Source organism: Ranitomeya variabilis, chromosome 4 (genome assembly GCF_051348905.1).
Source record: "Ranitomeya variabilis isolate aRanVar5 chromosome 4, aRanVar5.hap1, whole genome shotgun sequence".
NCBI lineage: Eukaryota > Metazoa > Chordata > Amphibia > Anura > Dendrobatidae > Ranitomeya > Ranitomeya variabilis.
The window spans coordinates 610,011,583-610,028,452 of NC_135235.1; the positions used below are offsets into that span (position 1 = coordinate 610,011,583).

The 16,870-nt window shown below is 48.7% G+C and overlaps 1 protein-coding gene across 2 annotated transcripts in view; it reads right to left on the reverse strand.

The window, feature by feature from the left end:
* SLC38A10 (solute carrier family 38 member 10) overlaps positions 1-16,870 on the reverse strand; it is a 68,210-nt gene that overhangs the window by 38,299 nt on the left and 13,041 nt on the right. For both annotated transcript variants that reach the window (XM_077253364.1, XM_077253365.1), the window contains exons 10-12: positions 15,408-15,519; positions 14,015-14,121; positions 11,221-11,380 (exon numbers count right to left, since the gene is read on the reverse strand). In XM_077253364.1, the coding sequence (XP_077109479.1) occupies positions 11,221-11,380; positions 14,015-14,121; positions 15,408-15,519 (379 nt within the window). The remainder of the gene's footprint in view (positions 1-11,220; positions 11,381-14,014; positions 14,122-15,407; positions 15,520-16,870) is intronic.

Below are 16,870 nucleotides of genomic sequence, written 5' to 3' on the forward strand. Positions count from 1 at the left end.
GCCATGTTGCGTTTGGAGACCCCTGATGTGCCTAAAACAGTGGAAACCCCTCAATTCTAACTTCAACACTAACCCCAACACACCCCTAATCCTAATCCCAACTGTAGCCATAACCCTAATCACAACCCTAACCCCAACACACCCCTAACCACAACCCTAACCGCAACACAACCGTAACCCTAATTCCAACCCTAATCCTAACCCTAATCCCAACCGTAACCCTAATCCCAACCCTAACCACAACTGTAACCCCAACACACCCCTAACCCTATCCGTAACCCTAACCACAAGCCTATTCTTAACCCTATTTCCAACCCTAGCCCTAATTCCAACCCTAACCCTAAGGGTATGTGCCCACGTTGCGGATTCGTGTGAGATTTTTCCGCACGATTTTTGAAAAATCTGCAGGTAAAAGGCACTGCGTTTTGCCTGCGGATTTACAGCAGATTTCCAGTGTTTTTTTGTGCGGATTTCACCTGCGGATTCCTATTGAGGAACAGGTGTAAACCGCTGCGGAATCCGCACAAAGAATTGACATGCTGCGGAAAATACAATGCAGCGTTTCTGCACGGAATTTTCCGCACCATGGGCACAGCAGATTTGGTTTTCCTTAGGTGTACATGGTACTGTAAACCTGATGGAAAACTGCTTCGAATTCACAGCGGCCAATCCGCTGCGGATCCGCGGCCAATCCGCTGCCAATCCGCTGCGGATCCGCGGCCAATCCGCTGCCGATCCGCTGCAGATCCGCGGCGGATCCGCTGCGGATCCGCTGCCAATCCGCGGCCAATCCGCTGCGGATCCGCTGCCAATCCGCTGCAGATCCGCGGCCGATCCGCTGCCGATCCGCTGCCGATCCGCTGCGGATCCGCGGCCAATCCGCTGCCAATCCGCTGCAGATCCGCGGCCGATCCGCTGCGGATCCGCGGCCGATCCGCTGCGGATCCGCGGCCGATCCGCTGCGGATCCGCGGCCGATCCGCTGCGGATCCGCGGCCGATCCGCTGCGGATCCGCGGCCGATCCGCTGCGGATCCGCGGCCGATCCGCTGCGGATCCGCGGCCGATCCGCTGCGGATCCGCGGCCGATCCGCTGCGGATCCGCGGCCGATCCGCTGCGGATCCGCGGCCGATCCGCTGCGGATCCGCGGCCGATCCGCTGCGGATCCGCGGCCGATCCGCTGCGGATCCGCGGCCGATCCGCTGCGGATCCGCGGCCGATCCGCTGCGGATCCGCGGCCGATCCGCTGCGGATCCGCGGCCGATCCGCTGCGGATCCGCGGCCGATCCGCTGCGGATCCGCGGCCGATCCGCTGCGGATCCGCTCTGTGTGCACATGCCATAACCCTACCCCTAACCCTAACCCTACCCGTAACCCTAACCCTACCCCTAACCCTACCCCTAGTTCTAACCCTAACCCTAGTGGTAAAAGAAAAAAAAATATTTTCTTTATTTTATTATTGTCCCTACCTATGGGGGTGATAAAGGGGGGGGTTTATTTATTATTTTTTTATTTTGATCGCTGTGGTAGAACCTACCACAGCGATCAAAATGTACCTGTAACGAATCTGCCAGCCTGCAGATTCGGCGGGCGTACTGAGCATGCGCCCGCCATTTTCCAAGATGGCGGCGCCCAGCGAGGAGACGGCCGGACACCGGGAGGATCGGTAAGTATGAGGGGGTGGTGGGGGGGTGGATCGGAGCACAGGGGGGGGCATCGGAGGACGGGGGGAGCGGACAGGAGCACGGGGGAGCGGACAGGAGCACGGGGGAGCGAACAGGGGGACGGAGGGGGGTACCTGACAGAACGGACGACTGGGGAGGAGATCGGGGGCGGTGGGGGGGGCCAGTACATGATTTCCAGCCATGGCAGATGCTATTGCAGCATCGGCCATGGCTGGATTGCAATATTTCACCATTTTCATAGGTGAAATATTGCAAATTGCTCTGATTGGCTGTTGCACTTTCAACAGCCAATCAGAGCGATCGTAGCCACGTGGGGGCAAAGCCACCCCCCCTAGGCTGAAGTACAACTCCCCCTCTCCCTGCAGATCGGGTAAAATAGGAATTAACCCTTTCACCCGATCTGCAGGGATGCGATCATTCCATGACGCCGCATAGGCGTCATGGGTCGGGAAGGGGTTAAATCAGGTATTGGTACTTTTGGCAGTGTGGACAGGTGCCAAGTCCAGCTGGAGAATGAAATTTCCACCTTCAATAAGCTTGATGGAAGAGGGAAGCATGAAGTGCTCAAAAATTTCCTGGTAGATGGCTGCGCTGAAACACAGTGGACCTACACCAGCAGATGACATGGCTCCCAAAACCATCACTGATTGTGGAAACTTCACACTAGACCTCAAGCAGCTTGGATTGTGGCCTCTCCACTCTTCCTCCAGACTCTGGGACCTTGATTTCCAAGGTCTAGTGTGAAGTATCCCCAATCAATGATGGTTTGGGGAGCCATGTCATCTGTTGGTGTAGGTCCACTGTGTTTTATCAAGACCAAAGTCAGCACTTGAAATAGATCACCGTTTGTAATGACTCTATATAATATATGAGGTTCAGTTTTTGCATTGAAGAACTGAAATACATTAACTTTTTGATGATATTCTAATTTCTCCTTCGCCTCATTGGGGGACAAAGGACCATGGGTGTTATGCTGCCTGCCACTAGGAGGACACTAAGAAAACTTGAACAAAATTAGCTCCTCCTCTGCAGTATACACCCTCATGCTGGCTGTAATCGAACCAGTTCTTGCTTAGTGTCTGTAGGAGGCACTTGGGTCTGGGCTTCAGACCCCAACGTTATTATTTTACTTTTTAAATTTTTAATATTTTTACGTTTTTTTCCTTCACGAAACAAAGGGGCGACAGACCTCTTCAGGGATCCGATCTCCCCGAATCATCAACAGGCGGGAACGCGAAGTGTTGGCGTCGCCTCCCCGTACCCCCTCCTACACTGTTTCTTTGCCATGCCTGGGCTCGCTTTAGGGACGACTGTTCCCTCAGGGTCTTGATCTCCCCACACCACCAACTGACGGGAACACGGAGTGTCGCCTCCATGTACCCCCTTCCGGAGCCAGGCTACAGCCGGACAATAGCCCCGACGAAGGTCCTGGTCTCTAGGGGGAGGGTGTCCTGATGTCCGTGCCCCCTTGTCATCGCGCGCCGGCGCCGAAAATTTAGTCCCCGGCTTCTGCTAGGACTAGACCCGACTTTGCCCTTAATTCCGCCCACAGGGGCAGTCCCCTCTGTGTTTCAGGCACTTCTCATACCAAACGAGAAGCGCCACTGTGATCTCGGCGGCCATCTTGGACACACACACGTGGGGCTGTGTTTTTTCCAATGCAGTGTCTGGCACAGCAGAGCGGGCATGAACAGCAATAAAGAGCATGGACAAGGGACATCTTCCTTGGGGGCACAAGACACAGGACCTGGGTAAGCCACAAAACGGAGCTTAACTCCTTCTCTGCAGTACACTTCCCTGAGTAGAATGGGGTATCAAGGGTACACTATGTCACAGCCTAAAGCAAAGAAGGCTAATAAAACACACACATTGTTTTTTGCCTCATGTACCGCTTGCAATTCTTCATTACCCCAGGGCCATAATACCCCTTTCTGCGCAGCCTGTGACTCGGCATTTATCCAGGAGCCCTCCACTAATGCCGACCCTAGTCGACCTAGTCCCCCTGAGTGGGCTATGTCTCTGGCACAATCTATGTCTTCTCTGGTCAAAGCAATAGTCTCTCTCCGGGACCCCTCCTCAGGTCAGGGAGCCCTTTTACCTGGTACAGAAGCTCCCCTTCTGTTTGGGAACAGTCAGCCAGCAGAGGTCGTTCCCTAGCAAGAGCCACACAAGATTCTAGGAAGCGGACCCATACCACGTCCCCAGCGAACTCTCATGCTTTAGGGTCCGTGAGTCCCATTTCTTGCTCCCCCTCTGAAGGGGTTCACAGCGAACATAACTCAGAATACGAGTCGGACGTCTCCATAGACCCGGACTCGCAGGAGTATCAGGAGATGGTAGATACCCTCATCGAGTCAGTCAACAAGACTTTGAGAGAGGAAGACTCTTCCGCTATACCAGATCACACGGTGTCCTGCAAAAGCGCTAAACGTCCCCATAGGGTGTTTGTCAATCACCCCGAGTTTATGGACATTGTTTTGAGACATAGGAATCGGCCGGACAAACATTTCACTGGGCAGAAGCCCCATGAAACAAGATATCCCTTTGCTCCTAATCTAAGGAAGAGCTGGATAGAGTCCCCATCAGTAGATCCTCCCATATCGAATCTCTCATCAAAAACTCTTTTATCCCTATCTGACGGCTCATCGACTATAAATCCCACTGACCGTCAGATTGAAAATCTTGCTCGGTCAGCCTTTGAAGCCTCCGGTTCTGCACTTTTCCATCCTTTGATGCGACATGGGTGGCTAAAGCTATGACCGCTTGGGCAGAGGACCTTTCTAAATTCATTCAAGAAAGTAACCTCCTTCCTGAGGCAGCGAGTCTAGCTAATCAAATTTCCCGGACTGGCGATTATGTGGTACACGCTTCACTAGACGCAGCCAATTGCACTGCGTTGGCAGCCGCAAATGCCATCACCATCAGAAGGGCATTATAGCTCAGAGAGTGGCGCGCGGATTCCGCTTTAAAAAAGTCCCTAACCTCTCTGCCTTACCAGAGCGGTCACCTATTTTGAGAGAAACTAGATCAACTTATCTCCGATGCTACTGGAGGGAAAAGCAAATTCCTTCCCCAGCGAAAGCCCAGCTCTGGAATCGCGTCTCTCAATCAAACTCTTGGAAATACGAGCAATGAGGTTGGCCCTTCGGTGGTTTCATCATCTTCTGGCAGGTCGCCCCATCCAGATTCAATCGGACAAGGCCACAGCTGTGGCGTACATCAACCGTCAGGGGTCACCCTGATGCTCGAAGTAAGTCACATTCTCAGAGTAGAAAATTGGGCGGCAGATTTTCTCAGCCGTCAGGGTCTCGCCTCGGGAGAATGGTCTCTTCATCCGCAAGTTTTTCAGCAGATTTGCCATCGCTGGGGGACGCCGGATGTCGATCTGATGGCCTCAAGGCTAAATGCACAGGTTCCACAGTTCATAGCCGCTCTCGCGATCTGGTAGCCATCGGGGTGGATGCACTGGTTCTCCCGTGGCATGAGTTTCGCCTTCCCTTGCTCCCATTACTTCCGAGGGTCATCAGGAAGATCAGAGCGGAGGGGATCCCAGTGATTCTGGTCACGCCAGATTGGCCCCGGCGAGCGTGGTACACGGAACTGGTACAACTAGTCGTCCCGACCTGCTTTCCCAGGGCCCAATTTACCACCAGAACTCAGGGGCTCCGGCTTTAACGGCTTGGCCGTTGAATCCTGGGTTCTAGCCCAAGCTGTTTTTTTCCCCAACAGGTGGCTTCTACCATGATTAGCGCTCGGAAGCCCGCGTCAAATCGCATTTATCATTGCATTTGGAAGACTTTTTTCTCATGGTGCAAGGACCTTGGACGTGCCCCCTCGTGTTTTCAATCCCTTCCATTTTGGAATTTCTCCAGACTGGTCTCGAGTCAGGTCTAGCACTTTGTTCTTTGAAATGCCAGATTTCTGCCTTATCCATCCTATTCCAACGCAGGATAGCGACCAGATTGCAGGTGAATACCTTCATTCAGGGGGTGGCCCACATGGTACCTCCCTATAAAATGCCTTTGAAATCATGGGATCTTAATTTGGTCCTAGGTGTTCTTCAGGAGGCTCCTTACGAACCACTGCAGGATGCATCGCTAACCTTGCTTTCTTGGAAGGTAGCTTTTCTGGTGGCGGTAACATCGATCAGACGGGTCTCGGAGTTAGCGGCTCTATCCTGCCGAACTGAGTTCCTCATTTTCCACCAAGACAAGGTAGTCTTGAGGATGTCTCCATCCTTCCTACCTAAGGTCATCTCTTCCTTCCACCTAAACAAGGACATTGTCTTGCCTTCGTTTTGTCCAGCACCTGTCCATCGTATTGAGAGGTCTCTTCACACTCGATGTGGCGAGAGCTCTTAGAAGGTACGTCTCACGGATGGCGGCTTTACGCAAGTCAGATGCCCCGTTTGTGCTTCCGTAGGGGCTCAGGAAAGATCTACCTGCTTCTAAGGCTACAATAGCCAGGTGGATTCGCTTGGCGATTCAAGAGTCTTACCGTGTCAGAGGCAAGCCTATCCCAGCGGGGATTAAGGAAAACTCCACTCGGTCAGTGGGTGCTTCTTGGGCCACTCGGCATCAGGCGACGGCACAGCAAGTTTGCAAAGTTGCGACTTGGTCCAGCCTGCATACCGTTGTGAAGCACTACAATATTCATGCTAAGGCTTCTGCAGATGCGGCCCTTGGCAGAAAGATTCTGCAATCGGCAGTAACACATCTGTAGACTCGGTACATGGTGTTTTCAGTTGTGTGCCGTTTCCCACCCAGGGACTGCTTTAGGATGTCCCATAGTCCTGTGTCCCCCAATGAGGCGAAGGAGAAACAGGGATTTTTGTGTACTCACCGTAAAATCCTTCTCTCCGAGCCACTCATTAGGGGACACAGCACCCACCCTGTTAGCCTGATGGCTTTTGTTTGTTGTTTGGTTTGACATATCGTATTCTGTTTGATAGTTATAAGCTCCAACTGTTTTGGCACTGAACTGGTTTGATTACAACCAGCATGAGGGTGTATACTGCAGAGGAGGAGCTAATTTTGTTAAAGTTTTCTTAGTGTCCTAGAGGCAGGCAGCATAACACCCATGGTCCTGTGTCCCCCAATGAGTGGCTCGGAGAAAAGGATTTTACGGCAAGTACACAAAAATCCCTGTTTTGTGCGATGCACCTGTAACACAGGATCAGTACAGGATAAGTAATGCAATGTATGTACACAGTCACTCCACCAGCAGAATAGTGAGTGCAGCTCTGGAGTAGAATACAGCTAGCTAGTGACCGCAACTTCTGACTGGCAGATGTCAAAAGTTAAGTCACAAGCTCTTAATGCCAGCCTATGAGAGCTAGAACAAGGCCAGAACTAGGCTCCCATAGACTTGTATTGAGTTGTGACCTCCAGTTCGCACCCTGAAACATTGGCGGCGGGTAAGTATCAGACTAAGTGCAAGGACCTTAGATTTAAAACACCACTCCAGCTGTAAAAAAAATTAAAAAAAAAAACCTAATAAAAACAAACTCCAGATTCCTAAATTTCAAGGAGTAATACCAGACAAACAGTTCAATACGCACAGTTCTAAAACTTTATTTTGGAGATTCAATGTCAAAAGGTGTGCCACAAATGTCTAAAATGGTAATAACCCTTCATGACTTATTATTGTAAATATTGAGGGGAGAAAAAAAAAAAAAATAGGTTCTATAATTGAAAACTGGGGATTCCTTATTCGGAAAGAAATAAAAAAAATATTTGCTCTGCATTGATTTTATATACACTGCTCAAAAAAATAAAGGGAACACTAAAATCCCACATCCTAGATATCACTGAATGAAATATTCCAGTTGTAAATCTTTATTCATTACATAGTGCAAATTGTCTCTTCCCAGAGGAGCATTGCGGCTTTAAGTCTCCTCACCTCGACATGCTTATCATGTCACTCTCCGCAAGGAGAAACGATACTTCTTGGATCTTCATTACATAGTGGAATGTGTTGAGAACAATAAAACCTAAAAATGATCAACGTAGACCACAACTAATATCCCACGGAGGTCTGGAGTTGGAATGATGCTCAAAATCAAAGTGGAAAATGACGTTACAGGCTGATCCAACTTCAGTGGAAATGCCTCAAGACAAGGAAATGATGCTCAGTAGTGTGTGTGGCCTCCACGTGCCTGTATGACCTCCCTACAACGCCTGGGCATGCTCCTGATGAGGCGGCGGATGGTCTCCTGAGGGATCTCCTCCCAGACCAGGACAAAAGCATCTGCCAACTCCTGGACAGTCTGTGTTACAACGTGACGTTGGTGGATGGTGCGAGACATGATGTTCCAGATGTGTTCAATTGGATTCAGGTCTGGGGAACGGGTGGGCCAGTCCATAGCTTCAATGCCTTCATCTTGCAGGAACTGCTGACACACTCCAGCCACATGAGGTCTGGCATTGTCCTGCATTAGGAGGAACCCAGGGCCATCCGCACCAGCATATGGTCTCACAAGGGGTCTGAGGATCTCACCTTGGTACTTAATAGCAATCAGGCTACCTCTGGCGAGCACATGGAGGGTTGTGCGGCCCTCCAAAGAAATGCCACCCCACAACATTACTGACCCACTGCCAAACCGGTTATGCTGAAGGATGTTGCAGGCAGCAGATCGCTCTCCACGGCGTCTCCAGACTCTGTCACATGTGCTCAGTGTGAACCTGCTTTCATCTGTGAAGAGCACAGGGCGCCAGTGGCGAATTTGCCAATCCTGGTGTTCTGTGGAAAATGCCAATCGTCCTGCACGGTGTTGGGCTGAGAGCACAACCCCCATCTGTGGACGTCGGGCACTTAGACCATCCTCATGGAGTCGGTTTCTAACCGTTTGTGCAGACACACATTTGTGGCCTGCTGGAGGTCATTTTGCAGGGCTCTGCCAGTGCTCCTCCTATTCCTTCTTGCACAAAGGCTGAGGTAGGGGTCCTGCTGCTGGGTTGTTGCCCTCCTACGGCCCCCTCCACGTCTCCTGGTGTTCTGGCCGGTCTCCTGGTAGATCCTCCAGCCTCTGGACACTACGCTAACAGACACAGCAAATCTTCTTGCCGCAGCTCGCATTCATGTGCCATCCTGGATTAGCTGCACTACCTGAGCCACTTGTGTGGGTTGTAGAGTCCGTCTTATGCTACCACGAGTGTGAAAGCACAACCAACATTCAAAAGTGACCAAAACATCAGTCAGAAAGCATTGGTACTGAGATGTGGTCTGTGGTCCCCACCTGCAGAACCACTCCTTTATTGAGTGTGTCTTGGTAATTGCCAATAATTTCCATCTGTTGTCTATTCCATTTGCACAACAGCATGTGAAATTGATTGTCAAACAGTGTCGCTTCCTAAGTGGACAGTTTGATTTCACAGAAGTTTGATTTACTTGGAGTTATATTTTGTTGTTTAAGTGTTCCATTTTTTTTGAGCAGTGTATTAACTATTCACCACCCTGAGATAAACTATCAGGGGTGTGAGGTAAACAGGACACCAGTGATTTTTCCTTAGGATTATTTGAGGATATCCAGGTAGCCATTCTGACCTCCGTTTCCTCACTGCATTCTGCACAATGTTAGGAAGCAGCTGGAAAGCCCTGATCATAAACACTGCTCTGAAAGCAGAAGAATCCCCAGAGCTCCTTACATCAACGCCGTGTCCTTGTGTCCTGCTCTTGTCGCACACGAACCACGGTATAGATCAGATATATTGAGACCTGCGGACACAAACATTGAAACGACGTCCCATTCCCATGGTGATCGTCTGACAACTCTATGACAACCCAACATAAACAGGCATTGTGTGCAAGACAAACATGTACAATGCGGTGTGCATGATCGCATAATAAAGCCTGTTGGATTTTGAGGATTCCCTTATAGTTTAAAGCGGCTGAAGGCTTTTGCATACAAAAGGATATTACCAACTCCTTGCACCCCATCCTATGTGGTTCATAGAAGAACAGCACCATACATACAGCTGTGGTATATGGTACATGAAACGCTATCATGTAGCCTAGGCCAGGGGTGTCAAACTGCATTCCTCAAGGGCTGCAAACAGGTCATGTTTTCAGGATTTCCTTGTATTGCACAGGTGATCATTTAATCACCTGCACAGAATGATTCCAGCACCTTGTGCAATGAGAAGGAAATCTTGAAAACACGCATGGTTTGAGGCCCTCGAGGAATGCAGTTTGACACCCCTGGCCTAGGCCACTAGGGAATAAAATACGAACCCTAAACCACCAACGAATATGAACCCCAACAATATTCCTTAGAACACCTTGGAATAAAATAAGAACCCCACCCTGTACCTTAGATCACCAGGGAATAAAATACAAATACCAATCATATATCTCAAGGTCATTGCAGAATAAAATATCAACTCCCACCATTTACCCTAGACCACCAGGGACTAAAAACACGAACTCTCGGCAGTTTTCCCTCGACCTAGAAGTGTCTTGTGAGCTCGTGCAGCACCCCGGACCCCGTGCAATGTCTTGTGAGCTCACGCAGCACCCCGGACGCATACAGTGTCTTGTGAGCTCACATAGCAACCCGGACTCGTGCAATGTCTTGTGAGCTCGCGCAGCACCCGAAACCCTGTGCAGTGTCTTGTGAGCTCAGGAAATATGAACCACTACCATATACACTACACCTCTAGGTAATAAAATGCGAACCCTAATCATATACCCTAAGACCATTACGGATTAAAATATCAACTCCCACTTTTTACACCAGGGAATAAAACATGAAGCCCAACCATATGCTATAAGACCAGCGGGGGAATATTAACCCCCACCATATACCCTAGGCCACTAGGGAATAAAATACGAACCCCAACCACATACCCCAAGACCACTGTGGAATTTAATGTTAACTTACTATTTACCCCAAACCACCAGGGACAAAAAACACGAATCCTCACCATGTAGCCTAAACCACCAGGGCAAGTTAACAACTATCATATACCCTAGACTGTCCAGGAATAAAATAGGAACTCCAATTATATATCCCAAGACCATGGTGAAATTTAATATAAACTCCCACTATTTATCCCAGACCACCAGGTAATAAAACATGAACCCAACCGTATGCAATATTACCATAGGGGAATATGAAACCTCCCATAAGCCCTAGGGCACTCTGGAATAAACTATGAGCCCTTGTCATTTACCCTAGACCACCATGGAATAAGAACCCCAGTGTATACCCTTTACCACTAGGTAATAAAATATGAACCCTACACCACTGTTAAATATTAACCCTTCTATTACCCAAGATCACCAGAAAACAAGATATATACCTACTCTTCTACACTAGGCCACAAGTGATAACGACATTAAGCCTTTCACTGCCCTAGACCACCAGGGAAATATTAGTATGTTTCTTGTTGTTGTTGTCAATGTCTTGATTTATATATTTTGGGCTTTTTTTATACATGTAAAACTGTCACCAAGACTGCTGAATAGGGCCAGGAGCAACCGTCAAAGCAAATAGAGCAATACATAATCTAAGACATACACTGTGGGAACCTCACCTGATATTTTGGGAATGTGAATGTTCTCCTCCAACTCGGTTTCTTTAAACCCTTCTCTTCCCTGAAGATCGGATTTGACTTGTATGGACGGCTCTACCGGGACGGTCAGAGTTGCGTAAGTGCTGATTACGAGAATCACCAGGCCGACTCCAAAGATGAACTATAAAAAACAAAAACAATGTGAGATATGGCGCCACCCGCAGGCTGCAGAATGCATAGTCAAATATGTCACCCTGATTCACTAATCTACATGTTTTGGAGCCTGGGGCCCATTTTCATTTACATGGATGACCTGACGACAACCTGTGGTGTAAGCATCCTCTCCCAGCCCTGAAGGGTTAACCCTCGCCCGTAGCTTTTCCTTTGGGATGCCTATTCTTGCCATGTGTTACCTCCCTCCCATGGTGTATCCTGGCCCCAGCACTATTAGTGCCCTGACCTAAATTTCCTAAGGCTGTGGCTGTGGTTTCCCCTTTACCCTGTTCAGCTGCAAATGGGATGTGGACGTAAAATAAGGTCACTGGAGCACAGAGGCAACTTCAGAGGGCGCCTGCTGGGAGTTGTGGTACAAGACTGCAGACTTAGCTGAGCCGCTGCCTTAAGTTTCACAGAAATAAAGGGGAGGCAAGCAAAAGACATAGTAAAGTAACAAGGCAGGCGCCTACTTAAAAGGGTTATTCAGCCTTGGAAGGTGCGGTTGATGCAGAGTCTGACGGCTTCGGGCCACGTCTCACGCACCCAAGCACCATGTCTGTAAATACCCGGCAGTGGCCGACAGATGCCATTTCAGAGACTGGTACAAAGTTGCTTCTCCATCAGCAGAGTACAGGCAGCCGTTTCTAAGATACGATTTTGGGAAGTGTTATTTAAGCAATTGCCCCACAGACAGGATCATTTCCGATTCAACCATGATGAATCTATCGTGCTAGCAATGGACTAACTAAATCTATTTCTATAGATTGTGCTCTAGAAGTCTTACCCACGATCAGCGGATTACAGACTACCCCACACGAGAGGGTTGTTTCCCTGCAGCGCCACCAAGGGGGAATATGAAGTATTTCATGATGCCCCTTAAAATAAGTATACGGTCGTTGTAGTGGACAGACTTTCCATGTCCTCCACCGAGAGATGCTGCGATCTGATTCTTGATGAGATTCCAAAAAGGGGCAACATCCTCACCCCCCCCCCCCCCACTATTAAAGGAAGTATCCGGTTTAACAATTCGGGGTATATGCATGGTGGGTTTCCATTCTTTACGACCCTTATCCTAGGGTGGAGAGAGGAGCTTGTCCTGTATAACACACAAGTGAGCTATAATACCCCATTTACTTTGTGGTGGCACTGCACAGAAACTGAACATTTACTATTAGTATTCCCCATAGATGCAGCTGATTACTAGGGGTCCCAGCCGGGAAACACTATGTGATCAGATTATCAACAACATGTCCTTCTAACGTAGAATTGTCCAAAGCAGAGAACCCCTCTAAATCTTCCTAAATCAGACAACCCCTTTAATGACAGCTTTTCACATTGCAGAGTTCCTCATCAGGATTTAGACCAGGATCCTGTTGTAGCCGGACTTCAGGGGTCACTAATGCTGTCAGCTGGAAATGAGGTCTACTAAAAAGGAAAAGGACAATCGCGGGTTCTCATCTCCTCACAGTCCTGATAATTTGCCCTTTTCAACTTCCGCTTGCCTGCGTGGTAGCTCTGCCTCTTAACTAAGCCGGTCAGGTCCGAGGGCTTCCTGAATGCCGTAATTAACTACTTGTTGGCAGAATTATAAGGCGTTGGCGGTAACATCTGTACTGCACAGGGTTCGGGGTGCTGCGCGAGCTCACAAGACACTGCACAGAGTTCGGGGTGCTGCGCAAGCTCACATGACACTGCACGGGTTTGGGGTGCTGCGCGAGTACAAAAAACACTGCAAGGGGTCCGGATTGCTACGTGAGCTCACAAGACACTGCACGGGGTCAGGGGTGCTGTGCGAGCTCACAAGACACTGCACCGGTCCGGGGTACTGTGCGGGCTCACAAAACACTGCACGCGTCCAGGGTGCTGCGTGAGCTCACAAGACACTGCACGGGGTTTGGGGTGCTGCGCGAGCTCAAAAGACACTGCACGGGGTCCGGATTGTTACATGAGCTCACAAGACACTGCACGGGGTCCGGATTGTTACATGAGCTCACAAGACACTGCACAGGGTCCGGATTGTTACATGAGCTCACAAGACACTGCACGGGGTCTGGATTGTTACATGAGCTCACAAGACACTGCACAGGGTCCGGATTGTTACATGAGCTCACAAGACACTGCATGGGGTCTGGGGTGCTGAGCAAGCTCACAGGACACTGCACGGATCTGATTTACTACGTTAGCTCACAAGACACTGCACGGGGTTTGTGGTGCTGCGCGAGCTAACAAGACACTGCAAGGGTCCGGGTTACTATGTGAGCTCACAAGACACTGCACGGTGTCCGGGGTGCTGCGCGAGCTCAAAAGACAATGCACGGGGACCGGGTTGCTACGTTAGCTCACAAGACACTGCATGGGGTCGGGTGCTGCGCGAGCTCACAAGACACTGCATGGGGTCCGGGTGCTGCGCGAGCTCACAAGACACGGCATGGGGTCCGGGTGCTGCGCGAGATCACAAGACACAGCACGGGATCCTGGCTGCTGCGCGAGCTCACAAGACATGGCATGGGGTCCGGGGGTGCTGTGCAAGCTCAAACGACACTACCCCGTCTTATTGGCTGTAGGTACACAACCTCCTATCCGATTCCGGGGCACGGACCTGGGATGTGAGGCCATTCTTGTGGATCTTCTTATAGATGATGGCGGGGCAGATGAAGCAGATCAGGCTCCCCATTGTGGCACCAGTCAGTCCGAGGATGGTCTCCACTGGAAGTGAAAGGAAAGTAGCAGGGTCATTGTGTATACACATACATATAATATGAATGTAAAGATATAAGTATTAGATCCTGTTGAACAGCAGAATCGGTGGAGCTAAAGCAGCGGTGACCTATAAATGCAGTAGTATTACGGTATAAGTAGGTCATCACATACACTGGGTAGGTGACAGCTGTGGGAACCCTGCAGATTGCCATAAAGGAGGGGGAATTGTGTCAAACGATGGATTGAATTGGCTAATAACCCCATCTTTTAGCAATTGCGTTTTATGGACTCCTCATAGGTTAGACCTACTCCACCCTTCCCCACTGTTATCAATGACTCGGGGTATTTTTCATATACTTAATTTGGGCCAAAGTTGACATGTCCTGACTATCCAAGTCTGTCCAGCCGAGTAATGTCTGTGCCTGGAGCATGTTGTAACCTCACAGTTCAGATTTCCTGAGCCAAACCCCAAAAGCCCTGGCAGGGGTTGGAGTACGGTCATGTTCTCACCCTTGTGCACAGTGTAGAAGGAGATGTGGAGATGCTAGAAATTTACTTACCCTTTGCAGCCATTCTTTGGTACAATACCTGAAGTATTCTCCTAGGCTCACCGATTAATATTGAACTATCTGATCGATGGTCGTAAAAACTAACTTAACAATTCGTTATGAGGCTAAAACCCCATGGAGCCATAAGGTATTCCTGGTCTGTTGTCATACACTTTCCCATGAGGAAGAGAGCGGCGTTGATCACAATATCAGCTGGTGCATGCACAATACCGGCCGATCGTGAGCCCCTCCTGGCAGGCATCTCACAAGGTATCATCATCAATACCTCTCGATGAAATTCAGGATCACTTCTTACAAATGAGGTGGCCATACACATTAGATTACTGTCAGCTGAACCTGTTGAATCGGGAAGGGCAGACAATGTAATATGCATGGGGGCATCTAGACTCTTCCCTGGCGAAAGGCGTCAGAACAAAGGAAGATCAAAGACCTGGATTTCAATTTCTTTCTTATGAGAAATAATCCTTTGTGAGAGGTGTCCAGCAGCTGCTGACTCCCTGCTACCCATTAGAAACAGCTAGGGATACAAATGCTTGTGTATGGGAGGAATGGCTGCCATGTCGAGACTGAGACCCCGCTATTTGTCAAGAAGGCTATACATATGGCCGCTCTATCACCATACTGACTTGTGTCTGGATGGACAGTTGGATAAGACTGGCATTGTTCTGTAGCAACTGCGGTTTACTGACTCCTCGTATATCTTCGGCCTGCTATGAGACTCACCATTTGGTATCAGAATTCCACCCATCATTGTACCAAACACGATGACCAGGGTCAAGACTTTGAAGCGTAATGGGGGCATATATCCTCCAGCAGCAAAGGTGCCATCTTTTTGCTGTAGGGAAAAAAAAAATACATGTTTGGGCAGCAGACACAGAATCGATAATGGCCGATAGCAGAGAGCATTAGGTTGCCCATCTCTTCTTTTAGACTAAGCCTGCACTGAATGCGGTGACATTTTGCTTTTGAATAAGCTGGTATAAATGTGCAGTGATCACAGGGAATCTGATTGTGGGATGACCACCTGCATCTAGGCTGAGATGATGCAGCACCTCTCGCTTCTACATCGGGAGGCGCAGACATTATGGCAGCCATCGCTACTTCACAGGTATCCGGTATCTGCACCCTTACCAACCATGTACGATACCTGGCAAGTGGCTGCAGACGTAACGTCAGCAGTGAGTCTCATGGCAGAATGTGAAGGTGAGAGAAGCTGGTTGAGCCCCATGAACACCTTCGGGACAGGGCAATTCTTTGTTTTTGTGCCTTCATTTTTTTTTTCCTCCCCTACATCCAAAAGCCATAATACTTGTATTTTTCTGCAGACATAGCTGGATGAGGGATTTTTTTTTTTTTTTTTTTTGTGGGACGAGTTGTATTTCTGAACGACAGCATTAATTTTACCATATGACATAATAAATAACGGGAAAAAAAAATAAGTGTGGTGAAAAATAAGCTATTCTGACATTTTTTGAGGGTTTTCCATTGGCGATGTTCATTATGCAGTAAAAATTACCTAGGACCGTGCTTTTCCAGGACAGTACGATTACGGAGATATCAAACCTTGCATTTTTTTTGTTTTTATTATTTAAACTTGGGAGAAAAAAAAAATTGGTTTAAGTCGCAATTTTCCAACACCCATAACGTTTTTTTCAATCAGGGGCTTATTTTGTGTGTGGTGTGCTGACGTTTTTATTTATACCATTTTGATTACTTTTTATTGTATTTATTTTTGGAGGGGAGGAGTGGTGAATAAAAAAATTGGCAATTCTGGGGTTTTCATTTTTTTTTTTTTTTTATTATTACACCTAGTGATTATTAATTATTATTATTAATTTATATCGCACCATTAATTCCATGGTGTTTGTACATGAGAAAGGGGTTAGTGATGAAAGAACGTGCACAGATAAGGTGTTATTCGACCATGCTCGTGTGCTAATTGAGTGTCTATGGCGTGCTTGATTTCCTGTTTATTAGGCAACCCTGCATGTGTTGCGTCTGTCGAACAGTGGCAAGACATGCAGCCGAGGGGACATGAACATATTATCCGAGCACGCCGAAGATACTCTGTTAGCACATGAGAACGTGGAATAACACCTTATCTGAGCACATTTGCTCATCATTAATTACAGTGTTTACTAATTGGGTTAATTTTATAGTTTGAAAGGTCAGACTTTCATGAATGC